This window comes from Labeo rohita, chromosome 9, assembly GCF_022985175.1.
Source record: "Labeo rohita strain BAU-BD-2019 chromosome 9, IGBB_LRoh.1.0, whole genome shotgun sequence".
Taxonomy (NCBI): domain Eukaryota; kingdom Metazoa; phylum Chordata; class Actinopteri; order Cypriniformes; family Cyprinidae; genus Labeo; species Labeo rohita.
In genome coordinates, this window is record NC_066877.1 from 22,665,301 (window position 1) to 22,682,531 (window position 17,231).

At 36.1% G+C, this 17,231-nt stretch overlaps 3 protein-coding genes across 4 annotated transcripts in view; 2 read left to right on the forward strand and 1 right to left on the reverse strand.

The window, feature by feature from the left end:
* The window catches only part of caska (calcium/calmodulin-dependent serine protein kinase a), a 158,040-nt gene that overhangs the window by 44,536 nt on the left and 96,273 nt on the right, over positions 1–17,231 (reverse strand). The window contains 3 exon segments of the mRNA XM_051119953.1: positions 13,723–13,795; positions 13,978–14,055; positions 15,959–16,064. Of these exon segments, the coding sequence (XP_050975910.1) occupies positions 13,723–13,795; positions 13,978–14,055; positions 15,959–16,064 (257 nt within the window).
* gpr82 (G protein-coupled receptor 82) lies at positions 161–7,898 on the forward strand. Of its 2 annotated transcripts, none has more exons than XM_051119957.1 (2): positions 161–268; positions 5,790–7,898. In XM_051119957.1, the coding sequence occupies exons 1-2, from the start codon at positions 231–233 to the stop codon at positions 6,808–6,810; spliced, it is 1,059 nt and encodes a 352-aa protein (XP_050975914.1). In that variant the 5' UTR covers positions 161–230; the 3' UTR covers positions 6,811–7,898. The 2 variants fall into 2 exon arrangements, with proteins under 2 accessions (XP_050975914.1, XP_050975915.1); XM_051119958.1 differs by lacking the exon at positions 161–268 and adding an exon at positions 3,403–3,697.
* On the forward strand, positions 8,486–11,481 carry LOC127171376 (probable G-protein coupled receptor 82). The gene is made up of 2 exons (XM_051119956.1): positions 8,486–8,523; positions 9,266–11,481. The coding sequence occupies exon 2, from the start codon at positions 9,302–9,304 to the stop codon at positions 10,397–10,399; it is 1,098 nt and encodes a 365-aa protein (XP_050975913.1). The 5' UTR covers positions 8,486–8,523; positions 9,266–9,301; the 3' UTR covers positions 10,400–11,481.

The window sequence follows — 17,231 nt, forward strand, 5'->3', positions numbered from 1 at the left end:
ATTGATTAAAAATGATTAAATCACAGGTGAAATGAAAGAAAAGCTTGAGTTTGGTGCAAACTGCCACAAAAAGAATGTTTTCAGGATGTGGTCAGAACTGAACATACAGAGTTCCTATGTGAAGCACACACTCCACCCACAAACAGCTTACACATGCACACGATTCTTCAAGTGAAACGTAATGACCACGAGTTTCAGAAGATAACTTCAGAAGACAAGGAATAAGCATCATGTTTGTGCAACGGAATGGTACAGACAGTAATCAAAGGTAAACCGATTTGAATCTTACACTTTCCCACTGGTTGGGTTCAGACTTTTATCTCAAGACAATAATTATTTTTGTTTCCACAGCATATGCTTTACATTTCTGTGGTACCTTGCGGGTTTGTAGGTTAGTTTTAGTATTTCCAATCAACTTGTTGAATTTTCCAAAACAACGGAGGTCACAATTTTGGTCAATCAATATCATTCACTTAAAATTCAGTTTGTTGTTCAACCATGTACGTTCACAGAGAAAGCAAACTAGTTTTGCTACAGTACATTTACAACAATTATTTATCAGAACATTTGCAAAAATACCTGAATTTTCTTGTATTAATAAAGAAGTACTAAAGCAAGTGATATCTGTTTCTACATCGGAGATGTTGGACGAGGAAATCAGTTTTTCCACTCTTCTCTCTAAAACAGTGGTTTGATAATATCCAGGTCACAATTTAGCACTGATGTGTGTAATTAGTTTCATCAGTTGCAGCTCTTTAATGGGTTGTGGCTTAGCGAAACTCTATATATTCGCTTCTGTAGAAACCAGGTTGTTAAGGTGAATACTGGGGTTTGCTGTCATTTTGCTGTGGTAGTTCAGTTTAGTTTGAACATAATCCTTCTTAGTGCTTGATGTTTCCTATCATTCACTTTTGGATTTCACCCACTATTTTTCTTCGCTGATGCAGTCTTGCAATGCTTTGTGTCAACAATCATAAAGGTTGTTGTTCTTAAAGAAGTCCACTTCCAAAACAAGGATCTTTCTTTGTTCAGTCACAAAGAAATTGTTTTTTTTGAGGAAAACATTCCAGGGTTTTTCTCCATATAATGGACTGCTATGGTGCCCCGATTTTGAACTTCCAAAAGGCAGTTTAAATGCGGCTTCAAACGATCCCAAATGCAGTTGTAAACGATCCCAGCCGAGGAAGAAGGGTCTTATCTAGCAAAACGGTTATTTTCATTAAAAAATACAATTTAAATACTTTTTAATCTCAAACACTCGTCTTGCCTTTCTCTCCATGAACTCTGTGTATTCCGACTCAAGACAGTTAGGGAATGTCGAGAAACTCGTATTTTCTCCTTCAATTTCAAAATCATTTCAAAATCATCCTACATCACTGCAGAAGTTCTGACCCAGTCTTTGCAACGTGAACATGCAAAAAAGATCAAACACCCTTAACAAAAAAGGTAAAACAGCGATATAGGGCATTTTTGAAGTTGAGGGAGAACATGAGATGGGAGTTTTTCGACATACTCTAACTGTCATGAACCGGAACAAAAACATTTTAGGCAGAGTAAGACAAGACGAGCGTTTGGCATCAAAAAGCATATAATATATTTTTATTAAAATAACCGATCGATACACTAGATAAGACCCTTCTTTCTAGGCTGGCATTTAAACTGCATTTTGAAAGTTCAAAATTGGGGCACCATATCAGTCCATTATATGGAGAAAAATGCTAAAACGTTTTCCTCAAAAAACAATTTCTTTACAACTGAAGAAAGAAAAACATGAACACTGGGTGACAAGGGGGTGAGTAAATTATTTTTAAATTGTTGTTCTAGAAGTGGACTTCTCCTTTAAAACACCAAACAATTGGGCTGTTAAGCTTACAGCAGTTTTTCAGGATTCTTTGATGAATAGAAAATTCAAAATAACAGCATTTATTTGAAACCAAAATGTTATTTAATAGGGATGTGACAGGATCTCACGGCACGATTTTGTGACAATATCCTCGCAAAACATTTTGCAGTGTATACATTATATCTACTGGATTAATCCTTAAAATATCAAGATTTCGATTCAAACACCCATGCGATCTTATTCCTGAATGACAATGATTTAGCTATGTCTATTAGGACGGTTTCACATCGCGAGTGCAGTGGAGCGTGAGAAGCACGTTTTGTCGCTGCCCATGTTAGGTCTACTCAGGGCCAATTATAAAATTCTGATGCAATGATGCATTTACTCGCTGTGTAATTCGGTTTGTGGTCGGCTACTACGATGTCTCTGGACCGAAAGCAGTTGCATGAGTGCAAAAGTCTGACACAAAAATAAAATCACCAACAAAAATACAATGCTGGTAGGCGCAGCTGTTTAGAGGTTATTTTCAGTTAATAACATCACAGAAATGGGCAAATGGTACTTAACCAGTAAAAAGACAGAACGGCAGTGCATGTGTGAACAGCGCATTTTTTAAATTTACCAGTAAAGTCGTTCCGTTAATTTTACAGCAATTTACTGGTATTACTGTATGAAAAGTGTCTAATGTAAAGATGACATACAGTAGTAATAAAAACATTTTTTAAGCACTAAATCAGCATATTAGATTGATTTCTAAAGGATCATCTGACAATGAAGTGGAATATTAACCAATTAATGTAATTTTTAATTTATGGTCATAAAAAGGCAATACACTGCATGTTATACTATGTATGGTTATGTATTTGACAAATTAAAAACAACAAAAAAAAAATAATAATAGCAAATCCTGCTGCAGTATGTGTCATTGATGTTAATCAAAGAACAAAAGAAAAAGAGAAACCACTCACTGCTTTGCTCACTGATTAACTTTTGTAGTTTGAATCAAGATTAATCTATATTCAGTTTATAGTTTATGCACATAAAACGCAGTTTATGTGAAGACTGGTTTAAGTTTACTTACATTAAAAGCTAATGTTAAAAGTAATAGTATTCAAATAATACTGAATGGCTTGAGGGAAAACTGCATTTAAAAGAAACATCAGTAGCAGTATTGATCAGTGATACTGGTCATAATTAATAGGCTACTTAGTAAAAAGATGCCATTAAACATTTAAAATATATTATTTCTACATCAATTTGGAGATTAAATGTGACATTATAACAATATAACAATATAAATGAAGCAATAAACTAGGGGTGCTCCGATCAGGATTTTTGAGGCCAATCACTGATTGCTGATCAAGGAAGCAGTATTTGCCGATCCGATCACAGATACCGATCTTTTTAAAACCTCATATTAATCATGTACAATTATTTATAGATATGCTCTAGTTAGACACTTCTTCAGGGCCTTTGTTTTTGTTAGTTTTTTTGAGAGGAGAGTTTTTTAATTTGAGGGGTAGAGGGCAGTATTTTTTAGACTTTTTATTTTAAAATATATATATATTTATCTCACATAAATGTTTGATCAATTATTGCACAATAGCTTACACAAAGCCAGGTATGATTTCCACAAATACCATTATTTTGATATCGAACCCAAACATTGTTATCGCAAACAATCTGCTGTCACTTTAATTCTGCGCGTGCAGCACAGACTCCATGCTGAAACGATCTCTACACTTCTGCAGACGCACCGCTCCTGGAACGCACTACTAGACCGCAACCGTGTGCAGCTTGAACGCTTTAATCCGTTAGCATGAGCGCGGAAAAAAATACGCACTGCAAACAGAGGTATGTGAACGTGGCGTTGTGTTTACAGTTCAAGTGTACATGAGCGCCCAGTCTCCAGGAGAGCGCGCGAGCGCTGAATGGTTAAACACTGGAAAGAATTAAAAAGAAATGCAGTTTACAAATAGCGGCGATGCGACACTGATTCTGCTGTGCAAGTAACAATTCCTGTGCTAACTGTGCAACTCGCTTATAGTCAGATGCGATGTGGTGATTGGAAGCCATTTGTGCACTTTTGAGAATGAAAGAGAGAGGGCCCACGGCCACTCACTCGTGCTGTTTGTGAAATTACAGCTCACATAAGGTTTTCAAATTACTTTATAAATTATTAAAATGAAGAAATACGAATTGTCCCTCACCTTCAGCATTATAATTGTTTTACGCCAAAAAGCGCATGAGACGGTGCCGCTGCATGTCGTACCAAACCTCTCACGGCAGGCGCGTCATCAGCTTTAGATCGGTTTATAAGATCTGCCTTTTTAGAGACCGCCAATCAAACATCCTCAAGGGATTATCGTCCGATAATGATTGGTAGCCGATCAATCAGAACACCCCTACAATAAACCCAAAGAAGCCATGGTTTACAATGAATTTATAAGAGCCAAGGGGCGTCGTTAGGCACGATGTCTCATTTTCGGATGCTGCGTCCTCCGGAAGTCACATTGAAAGGCTGCACACATCATTAAGGATGTCTTATTTAAGAAAAGTAACCATAATAAAAATTGACTGTTATTGCTTGTGAGGTGTAAAATATTACAATTTCTTCTTTACTTTGCAATTTGATGGTGACTTTTCTTAAATGAGACTTCTCTGATGACGTATGCAGCCTTCGAATGCGACCTCCGGAGGATGCAGCTTTCGAAATGAGACATCAAAGGTGTTTGTAGATTAATTTACAACAGCTCTGAATGTGGCTCAACCAGAATCAATGACCGGAACGATCCGTTTTATAATATGTGATTGATCACAATTAATTACAGAAAAATGTGAATTTAATTAGTTAATTTTTTAAAACAGCACATTTTTTACTTTACAGTGTTACACAAGTATTATTGCTGCAAATTTTAAGACAATTTAACTAAAACATAAATCTTAAAACTTAAATGTCAATGAAAATATATTTGTAAACGTACTATATGCTCAGTAGTTCTAGGCTTCTATGTTGAGTATAGGCCCAAAACACTAAAAATGTCTGTCAATTGTGTTCCCCAGTAAAGGTAACATGGTGGACAGCAGCAAACACAGATGGTATTTTATGCACATATTCCTACTTATCTTTTTTTATATAGCACTTTATACAATATACTGTTTTAAAGTAGCTATGTAAGGTCATGTTGTTATGTGTGTGTGTGTGTTTACTTGTTTTTGCTACACAAGGATAGCAAAACCTGAAATTTTTGACATTGTGGGGACCGGTCTGCGGAATTATTCTGAATGATTAAAAATAGTAAATGATGTTTATCTGAAAGTGTAACGATGCAAACATGTTTTCTGTGAGGGCTAGGTTTAGGGTTAGGGTTGGGTTATGGGATAGACAATATCGTTTGGTCAGTATAAAATCTACAGAAGTCTATGGAAAGTCCCCACAGTTCACAAAAACAAACGTATGTGTGTGTGTGTGTGTGTGTATATATATATATATATATATATATATATATATATATATAAATGTGTGTGCGTGTGTGTGACTCTTAACTGGAAGGATGCTTTGCATTTCCAGTCTCCAGTGTTTCTAGTCAAATTAGCGTATATTCTGAGCTAATAATCTAATGTTAAACCTATTCAAATGTTTTTAAAGTTTAATGAGTGTGTAGATGACACAAAGCTGTCGACTTTAGCTACATTAAAAACAGATGGGCGCTATTTGAATGGGTTCCTTTGGAGAATGGAACAGAAGAACATCCAATCGGAAGTTAGAATTTGTAATGGCAGCACTCATCACGTACTCAGAAAAAAGGTCTATACACACACACACACGTACGCAGACCTCCCTGTTGACTAAAAGGAATACAGAAAAAAATGCTTATTTTTATTTAGAAATGAGAAGGTGCGCGTTTCTTGTTTTCATTTCCTTCTTTCTCTATTTCTGTACCAGATGCATAATACCTGAAGAAAGCCATAAAACCATCCTGCCTTGGCTCTATCTCGCTATGGCTATCCTGGGCCTTCCAACCAATGGAACAGTCTTGGTGGATCTTTGGAGATCAGAGAGGACACCTACTATCATCTTCACACTGAACATAATCATATCAGACCTGCTGATGTGCTGCAGCTTTTTCTTCAGAATAGCCTACCTCAAAGAAAACACCAACTGGAAATCTGGAACTCCAGCCTGCAATGCAGCAGAGCTGATCATTTTCTCTTGCTTCTACATAAACCTCTATTGCAACATGTGTTTCCTTTTGTGGACCAGCATTAATCGCTACACCACAGTGGTAAAACCAGGCTACGCTTTATTTCAGGTCTTTAAACGTACACAGTCTTGTTGGATCCTCTGCTTTTCTACCTGGTTGATTGTCACCACAGTGGTGGGCACTAGCATGGGATTAAAACTCAGCCTACAAATGAATGGGACCTGCTTTGACCAAGTTGTCAATAGTTACATTCTCTATCAAGATCAATTCAATACTATCCACTACTTAGGTGTGTCAACTTTCTTCTTTATTTTGTGCTTGATGTTGGTCAGCTATAGCCTGCTGGTTTTCCATCTGCAGAAGGTAAGAGGAGGAAGTCTAGTCGGTGCTGGATTTGGGCCTGGAGGAGGTCTAAAGGTCCGCAGGAAGATCCTGGCCTCGGTCATAATGTTTGTACTCTGCTTCCTACCGTACCACGTGCAAAGGATTATCTTATTAACATCAAAGCATAAAAACTGCCAGGAAGAGTTCAGGATTAAAACGTTCACCATCTTCATCGCAGCTCTCAGCTGTTGCCTGCATCCTGTCCTCCAGCTGGTGTTCCGTTTGCGCTGCTGTCGGGCCAATCGCAACAACAGGGCCAAACCCAAACCTGAGATCTCCAAGAGCCTGGATACACCTCACATAAATACTATAAATGTGACAGAGCACATGGAAGAACCACAGAAAAATGAAACTGTATTAAGCCACCAACCGTCATAGTTGTGTAAAATTAGAAAAAAAATGGTTTGCAACTTTGCATTTCCTGTGTGATGCTTGCAGCAAAGCTGTGAAACACGCTAACCTCAAAGAAATGTGTTTTGCTATTATTACTGTTTGGTAGATACAAAACTTATGGCCAGTTTACATGGTAGTGTGGTACTTCATTTTTACACAGTATACAATACATACTACAACAGTCCTTGTGAACTATGTTGGAGCGACGTTTTCTGTATTAATGCCAACTAGATTATTATTTCAGTATGGCTTTGTGTTGATATCTTCTTTTGTATTTATTAATTTATAGTATAAAATATTGCAGGCACACAATGTACACTTTGCATGGTCAAACTGCATGACAATATAAAGTCACATACACTGTTTTTCCCAAAGTAGTTTGTCTATATTTTCTCCAGATAAATCAACCAAGTTTAAAACGTTCAGCTGCAGAGGTTATCAGTTCCTCACATGTCACAAACTCAATATTTCCCGGATTATATAATTTACTAATCTGTTGGGTTAAAGGGTTAGTCCACGCAAAAATGAAAATTCTGTCATTAATTTCTCACCCTCATGTCGTTCCAAACCTGTAAGACCTTTGTTACTACCTTTTCTGGGCTTTGAACATGGTAGTAGCATTGCTGTCTATGCAAGGTCAGAAAGTTATCGGATTTAAATCAAAAATATCTTAATTTGTGTTCCAAAGATGACAGAAGGTCTTACGGGTTTGGAACGACATGAGGGTGAGTAATTAATGACAGAATTTTAATTTTTGTGTGAACTGTCCCTTTAAATATACAGTTTAGCATCATTATACACAAATATTTGGCTGCAGAATACTGTGATTGGCCAATCATAATCAAGTATTCTAAAAAGCGGTGTAATAATCAGGGATTTGTGTTAGTGAATGCATTGGTACATTACAGTTGCTGTACTGTTAGTTCTTTTGTTTCTTTTGTTGTTGTTTTGTTTTCAATGTCGCTGGCATGTTAACTCGCAACCGCTCAGAGTTGTAATTAATGGTTGTTTTGCAAAAAACAGTATACCATATAAGGGGAAAAACAGCTCTGTAATCCACATTCAGGTATTGCTGTGTGCTAAAACTACAATAAATTATGCTTCTTAAAAAATGGCATTGATAAAATAAATCAATATAAGCGTCAATGTGATTTTTGCATTTGTTTAGTATAGTACTTCAACTGTGATGTGTCATTTCAACCACAAGAGGTCGTAAAGACAACATTTAAAATCTTTGCAGGTATTACAGCAAGAAAGTCAGGGGACAGGCCAGCTTACAATAGAGCTCCTCTTTGGCTAAAAACACACAATAGCAGATACAGTAAATGATAGTTAAAATCTTTCTTAAAAACCCACTAGAAGTTTTACAGAAAGTCTAGATGATACTCATATGTCTTGTTCATAAACTACCCTTAGTTTTCCTGCATGTGTCAATTTTTAAACAATTCTATAAAAATGAGTTTATGAGCTACTTTGGGAAACAATGATTAAATAACCAAAAACACCTTTTAGAGTTTCACCACAGTTCTACTATGAAAGGCAAGGGCTTCTGTGAAAGGAACCTCGCAATAGAGAACTGAACGTGCATCACACATGCTCAGACCGTCACTTCCTTTAGACAGCCTGTATAGAAAGTTGGTGCAAAACAAAGCAATTTACAGATGCCTGTTGCACACATCATTGACTGCATTTAGAGAGGTAGGCCTATTACATTGCTTATATTATGCATTATATACTTACTCTGATAGTGCTACACAAACATTTTAAAATTACTCTGTACTCCACAAATCTATCTTGGAAAACTGCTGAATATTTAACATCACTTATTTGAGCTTAACTGGGCACTAACAAAGAAATGCAAAAGTAAAAGCAAATTTGATTTTTTTTTAATGAAAAATCCACATATCTTCAACTTAATGAAGTTAAGAAAAAAGACTAAAGAAGACAAGTATATAAAACAGCAACAACTATTCTGATATTAAATGTGGCTGCTGTAAAATGCTTTAAAAACTCATTCACACTTTACAACAATAAACTACGTAGTAATGACTACAGAATATCTGCCAACATTATATATCTAGCTATACAGTATCTATATTATCTATATATATTATAATAGTTTAAAAGTCTCCTGTTACCCTAAAAAAGTGACTAATTTTGAAAGTGGTTTATCAGCTTCTGCAATTTAGTTAGAATATTTACAGGAATGCAAGTGATATCCAAACTTACTTCCGCAAATACCAAAGACAGGAAACATACACTTTTTTTAAAATAGTATGTTATTTTCAATCACACACACACACACACACACAAACACACACAGACACACGCACACAGTATGTACTTACAGTAATCCCTTAATTTGAACTAAAATCTAATTGTTGTGTCCCTAACTCAATCTAACAATAATATAACTGTTTACATTTTTTTCTTCCCTCAGCTTCTTCCCTCAGGAATATATTTTTCTGAGAGCTCAATGGCAAACATTTCACACGGTGAATATATTTCTTACCTGTGCCAAACGTCTGCTACAAGTGTAGCTCTGCCCATTATCTACACCATTATGTCTATCACTGGTCTGCCAGGAAATGCTATTTCTCTTTGGGTGTTTATACGCAAAATTTCTGACAAAACATCTACTCACATCTACATGATAAATCTAGGGATCTCAAACTTGTTGCTCTGCCTCACCATGCCATTCCAGGCCACATACTACTCACTCGGGACCAAATGGCACCAGCAGGACACCATGTGCCAATTGGCGATAAATGGCCTAACTCCAGTGATCCACATCAACATCTGCATTGGTGTGATGATACTGAGCTGGGTGGCGCTCAGTCGCTTCGCCTCACTGATTCAACACTCCCATGCTGACCGTCCAAGCCGGTGGCTCAAAATTCTACCAGGTGCCTTCCTCTGTCGAAAACGACATGCGAAATTAGCCTACGGGTTGTGCCTGGTCACCTGGGCTGTTGTCGCCATAGCAGTCTTATCCTTCGTGGTGCTGTACTCGATCAGAGAGGCTACGAGTGCGAAGGACAGGAATGAAGCGTGTTACAGCATAACAGTGGAGGCTGGTGGGGAAGGATCTAATGTCTTCGCATTAGCGGCCGTTTCAATGTTCTTCGTCTTTTTCCTGTTGGTCTTATGTGCTTACATGGCAGTGATCAGGCACATCTGGAGGTCCAGAAGAAATGCAGCCATCTCAAACAGCCAGAGAGTCTATGCAAGAGTGTTTCGGAATATTGTTGTCATTATGGTGGTGCTGGTGGTGTGTCTCCTGCCGCACCACATCTATAAAGCCGTCTTCGTTCATATTGTCAGTAAGTCTTGGTCAACATCCCCACCAAAAGATGCTTGCCACCCTCTATCTATGTACGTGGAGGTGAAGAGCATCCTGCTCTGTTTAGCAACTCTGCGTTGCTGCACAGACCCCATCATGTACTTTCTACTAGACAAGACATTTCGTAACCATACGCTTAGCCTGATGAGATTAAGCACTAGCGCAAATGACAGTCAGTCATCAAAGTCTAACGTGGGACAGTTATCTCAGGCAACAAGTGCATGTCTTTAGACATTATACTATACATGGAAACAAAGAAGTCTCATTGTGATCGATGTGGATGTACACAAACATAAGAAAGCGAGGAACTCTTTAACTGGACTACTTCTGCATGTCTATTGTTCTTCAGTATGGGTGTGAAGCTGTGAGAACTCTTGTGAAATGATGCAGTGCTAAAAAATGCTTTATAAAAAGGAAATGTGGAGAGGCACACTGGAACCCACCTAAACAAGTATTTTGTAAGTTGCAAGCTGAAGTCCCTATAAAATCACTAGATGTTTTGAAAAGCAGCTACAGATCAGACTGATGTATGAGTTTCCACACCACTTTGAATCACTGGAGTACTTTGTGTAGCATTAAAGAGAAAGTTCAACCAAAACTAAAAATTCTGTGATCATTTCCTCATCCTCCTGTCATTCTAAACCTGAATGACTTTCTTCTTCTGTTGTCTCAGCATTTTTGTCTTGCACAAAGTCAGCATTAAATGGAAATTAACTTAAAACCCACCTCTTGTGAACCAAGTGCCTACACTACATTTATCCTTTTCTGATAAGCTTTTTCATTTGAATGTCAATATAGAACGATTTTGCTACTTGTTTCATCTCAACTAAAGAAAGTCATACATGTTTGGAATGACATGGGGCTGAGAAACGAAAACAGAATTGCTCACACATTTACAGAATGCCACATTTGTACTTTTGCTACAGGTCTTTGCACATGCAAGGCAGGTTGTTTCCTTTTTTGTTACATTACATTTAACCCACATCTCGTGTCTGTTTGCATGCTGGTTACTGTGGTAAATATGATTAGCTTTCCATTACTGTAGCTGTGTAAACAGCGTATGTGTGCTTGCAAACTTTTTTGCAGCACACTCATATAACTATGTCACTCATAATGATGCATGATGGAGTATGTATCCATCTACGTTTCTAATGCAGCAGCATTAAAGGCCATTACTTTACAGACAGTAAATATGAGAGTATGTCAGGAGCTTCAGCATCTGCATCGGTATTCCTACAAAAGAGCAAGATTATTGTTGCCTATTTTGCTTTTGCACTGTCATTCTAACCACAGCCAGAGAGCTAGCTAAATAAAGCCAGAATAGCCAGAATTTGTCAGAATATAGTCAGTCAAATTTCTCAGTCTCAGTAAATTCAGACAGAAAGTTCAAAGGAAACCAGTTGCTTATTGAAGTTGTTAAGTTGTTAAACGTTGTTAAAGAACAACGTTGATGTATAAAAAACTTTTTTGAACTTTTTAAACAAACAATTTATTAGAAAAAGAAATCTTTCGTAACACCATACATGTCTTTACTGTCACTTTTGATCAATATAATGCATCCTGTGGTTTGAGACACACCCAGAATTTGAGGTCAGTTATGACTCACAGACATCTGCCATCAAGATCCATATCATCATACGATATGATTGCCCTAAGGCTGATGATGGTAGATTTGCATTTCTCTAAGGTAACAGACCCTGAAGTCGCAAAATACCTACTTTTCTCCAGCAAATCATATATGCAATATATAGCCAGATATTTAACACAAATATAAACATCTACAATACTGATACTACTCATATTTTGTCTAAAGTTTGTGTTTGCGAGGGGTGGGGGAAAAAAAAATAGATTCATATTTGAATCGTGATTGAGTCTTCTAGCCATTCGCATTGATTCACAAATGTCAAAACAAAACAAAAAAAAACAAAAACGGTATTCTAGTCAATATAATAATAACATGATGTTGTCAGAACAAAACAGCAAGTATATAATCAAAATTTTGAAAGTGAAAGTAAAAAGCAAACGTGCATTCAAAAGCGATTTCATTGCCCTGCATATTAATAACGTCTCCCTGATGCCCACAATTCATATACAGTATAATTACCCAACAATATAATTGTGAGAGAAAGCATTAAAAAAAAAAAAAAAAAATCCACGTCATCTTGTATTTACTCCCTTTGATAAGGCAATATGAAATCCATTTTAATTTTTCACAAATTCTGTTTTATTGTTGTTCCAAATTTCATTTTTTCGGTTTTATTTTTTCTGGATTCCGATTTGTCCATTTTATTTTTTCTGGACTCTTTTTTTAAATGGTTAAATTACATTTTAATAAAATTAGATTTGATTAGTCAAAAAGCAAGTCTAATGAATTAAAATGACAAAACTTATACAATTATTTAATGCATTAAAAAACTTAATTTATTGAAGTTTATTTTTTCAATATATTTACAATACTTACAGTTTTCTGCATATCAAATGAAGGCATAAAATATTAATTTAACTTATTTTTTAATCAAATGAAAATTAAACAATTTTTGCCAAACAAAGTTACTATGAAAGAAATGAAAGAAAAAGTGTGATTATTACTTAATAAAATAAAGTTTTAATAATTTTAGTAATAATAGTAGTAGTAGTATTACGTACATTCTACTAAACAATAGTCTTCAAGTTAAACTGAATTTTGATTTTGATGAGCTGCCATGAATACCTTTATATTTCTGTATGTATATATGACAACAGTTTCTCTCAAACAAAGAAACTTGTATTTGTGTCCTCATATGGCAAAGCTGAAATCACTGCGAGCATCACGCGCACTTCACACACAGAGACAAGCAGAACATGAACGATTCATATTTAAATAGTCTTCTGGCTTAATATTTAAAGATAGCAGTCCATATGGTGATTTGATTCGAAGTGTAATGACCTACTTTTGATTAATTTATCCAAAATTTGTCAAATTCCGTGACATTATACATTAAATTCCATTTTATCAAAAGATTCCCACCCCTAGAGTTAGCATTTACTGAAGATACAGTAAGTAATAGTTCAGAGATACAGAGTAAGTAATTAAACCAGCGATTGTTAAGTCTGATCAATGCCAAATATTATTGGTACTAAAGTAAAAATAAACATAGCAGAGTATTTTATTTTCAATTTTTAATTTTTTTAATTTTGTCACATTTCATTTTTAAGTGTTGTTACTGTATATGTTTGAGCTTTGCATTAAAAATCCTGTTACATGTCTGAAAAATTTAAATACTGAGAATAAAGTTTTGTAAAAACTAAAAAAAGTTTTGTACATTTCTTCAATATAAGTAAACCAAATATCTTGGCTTGATAAAAACTTCCATTAGCATAGCAGCATATATGAAGCTTCTTTTCTTAGAACCTGTAAGCGTGGGTCCTTATGAAAAAAGAGAACAGCCCAGTTTATTCTTACATTGTGATGGTAGAATAATACCATACAACAGAAGTGGGAAGTTGCAAAAGTGTGAAAACCACCAAGACATCAATGTGTAACACAGCTTAGACTAAGACAACACCGAGCTTACCTTCACATCCCGGTGAATGATGTTGTTGTCATGGCAGTACCGCAAAGCCTCTAGGATCTGTCTCATGTAGTGACTAAAACAAACAGAGAGCAGAGAGGAGAGAAAGAAAGAGAAAGAGAGAAACCCATTTTAACTTTAAATTTTATTGGCCTTGTCTACCTGAATGGAAAGAAAATGATACTAGGTGTGGAACTACACAACGGTGAACAAATGGAGACAATTTTCTGTTCTGAAAATGTCCTCAAAAGTGTTTACCTGGCTACTGCCTCACTGTAAACAAAACCAGCGTCTGCTCTCTTCACAATCTCAAAGCAAAGATCTGCTCCGTCCATGCTGAAAAGACAGAACAGACAGGAAACTAATCAGCAAAGTGAAGTCAAACACTGGCACAAAAGTTTTAAAAATATTTCTGATTAAACTTTGCAGGAAATAATACAAATTTTTTAAGATAAGAATGAAAAATCTATTTTGTCTAATCTCACCTACATTCAAATCTGATTCAAAATCCCTCCTTGGGTCTATATATTAAACTGTTTTCAAGAACTGTGATGGTGTTGTAATTTCACAACTTTCAGGGCGGGAGACACATTTATTGCAACGCCTGTCTCAAATGTGATTTTTGCTTCGCTGGTATTTGCCTTGTTACCTCTGAGCACAAACTGAACTATGAGTTGTGGACTGGGTTAATAGTGGCCATTTTTAGAAATGAACACTTTTCCAATTGAAAATATTCCCAATGCTTTAACACCAAGACCATAACAGTGTTGTTTCCAGGGGGCAGCAGAGCTTTGGACGCCACTGCTTTTGTGTCAGCTCGGGTCTCTAAGGCCTTTAAAGAAAATCCCTTGAGAGGCAGCTGCGCTTCTCTAGATAAGAACTCACACTGCATGAAAGCTATTTGAGAAAAGCTCTGCACTTCAGATAAGCATATGAGCATTTAGCATTTGAGGAATTAGAAAAGCTCACCCTATAGCACAAAACTGCTGAGAGAGTAACGGACACAGGCTACTCAGGATAGAGAACAGCATGTTCATGCCTTGTTTTGAGATGCTCTTTAGGGTTCACTGACCCAACCTCATCGCAATATGCTTTAAAATAACCTCGAAGTAACACAAAACTCCTTTCACATTTTGATAATGATAATTATCGTGCGATATCAATTTTCCTGATAAACTTGAATTCAGTAAAGAACACAAATGACTCGGTTTATAGCCAGATGAAACAGTGCTAACAAACAGGAGAAACACTGTGCACAACGATACAGTCAGAAGGCTTTTTAATCTACAAATCCCCATCATTTACCATAGATATACTAACTGCATAGTATAGCACTAACTGCACAGTGGTATTGCGTCAGAAATGTGGGTATATTTGTAATGAATTTAATTATATTATTAATGTAGACATGTACCATGGTATTGAGGTGATTTAATTAATTATGTCATCCTGGTATCGCAGCTCTCTCATTATACAAATGCAGCTGCTGTAATTTTGCAACGATTGTTTTGTACACTGTAATGGACTGTAAGATAACTAACAAACTGGTAAGATTTTGAAACATTTTTTGTCTTAAATCAATATCTTTATTTATGTGGTAAAATGTTGTGATATGACTGCACCATCTCCCTTAAACGTCTGTCTATTTTGAACTTGACGCTTCCTAGCAACTGCTTCATAACAGAAGCTTTGCGTTCAAATATTTCAACTCAGATCGATGTTTTATGTATAATTATTTAGTTTTGCGGCAGGATAACAGTTTTTAAGCAGGATAATGTACATCCAGCCAGCTGCTATTGCAAAATAAAGCTGACAGGCTTATCAGCAGCCTGACGCAAAGTGGACATGTACATAAATGTACATTATCCCTTACTTAAAAAATGCAGAACTAAGAAATATATATTTTTTCTGTTAAGGAAAAATGATGGAAAAATGTAAAGAATTAAAAAAACATGAAGTGTTCTGACCATAAAGAATAGTTTACAGCCACAATTAACCGTCTGGTTTTTACAACTTTCACATTGTAGCAAAAATCTGCCTTTAAACATAAAAGAAATGAAAATGTGACATTTATCGTGATAATTATGGATATCAACTGATATGGCCATATCGCCCAGCCCTACTTTCACATATACTAAAACAACATTTTGGACTTTCATTGCATTTGGGATTTTTTGTGAATAAAGAATAATACAATGATAAAACCCAAGTGCAGATTTGCTTAGAATAAAAGACTTACAACTCAAACACCATGTAGAGCATCCCATCAGAGCTGTAGGTCTCCAGAAGCTCCACTATGTGAGGATGTTTCAGCATGTGGCAGATGCTCGCTTCCCTCTTCAGATCTACAGAAAGACAAAAAGAGAGACTGATGTCAGTTTAAATTTGAATATAAAGTCAAGTTTATTAAAGGAGACATCATAAAAAAATCAGATTTTTCCATTCTTAAGTGCTATAATTGGGTCTCCGGTGTATCTACGAACCTAGAAAACGTGAAAAAGGACAACCCAGTAACTTCATTTTGGTAAGCCTTTCTCTGAAAGCATGTGAAAAAAACGAGCCACTCAGACTTCGCTCCCCCATGACATAGAAAGAGGATCTTATTATAATATTACCACCACTTAATATGCGCCATCAACTTGTTTTCTCAAGCGACAACAGTGTACCAGTTCTAACACCATGGCAAAAGTTCAAGCAAAGCATGCTAACTGTTCTGTTATTGGCTGCACAGACGAACACAGAATATGGTTTAGAGTCTCAGCCTCAGAGGAGACAAGACTAACATAAACATAAACCCAGCCGTTTACCTTTACAGGCATAACCGATTGTTTTTGGAACTCATTTGTTTTTAACTGTTTAAGCGCAATAAGACACGAAACAGAACTTTGTTTATTACTCACAAGCTGTGTGACAGGCGCTCTCAGTGCATGCTTAGAAAACCGCATATTAGAAGTTTAAACTAATATGGCTTAAAATGCATGATTTCAGTGTGAAAGACATGAGAATAAAAACCAAAGAGAGTTTCTAAAATACAAGCTATGAAGACAGCCCTATTCTGCAAAAGGGGGCGGACAGCAGCAGCTTATTTGCATTTAAAGAGACACGCACGAAAAAAAGTGTTTTCCACTTCCACTCTTTTCAAAATTATATAATAAATGATCTGTGGGGTATTTCGAGCTGAAACTTTACAGACACAGGAGACTTATATTACATATTGTAAAAGGGGAATAATGGGTCTCCTTTAATGCAGTGCATGTTTTACCCTGGGACCCACTGAGAATTACTATTCTTAATAAAGGATCAACTATTGTTTTCAACGTAAACTCATATGCAACGGTTTGATAACAATGCTAAGTGAGGAATAATGTCATTTTATTTAGACATTTATTGTCTGTAATATCTCATTTAAATACAAAAAGTCAAGATCAGCACCATATTTTTCACCTGTATCTTTTACTACTACAACTAGTCTACTTTATATGGTCATTTAGATGCAATTAGCAAAAATGTGC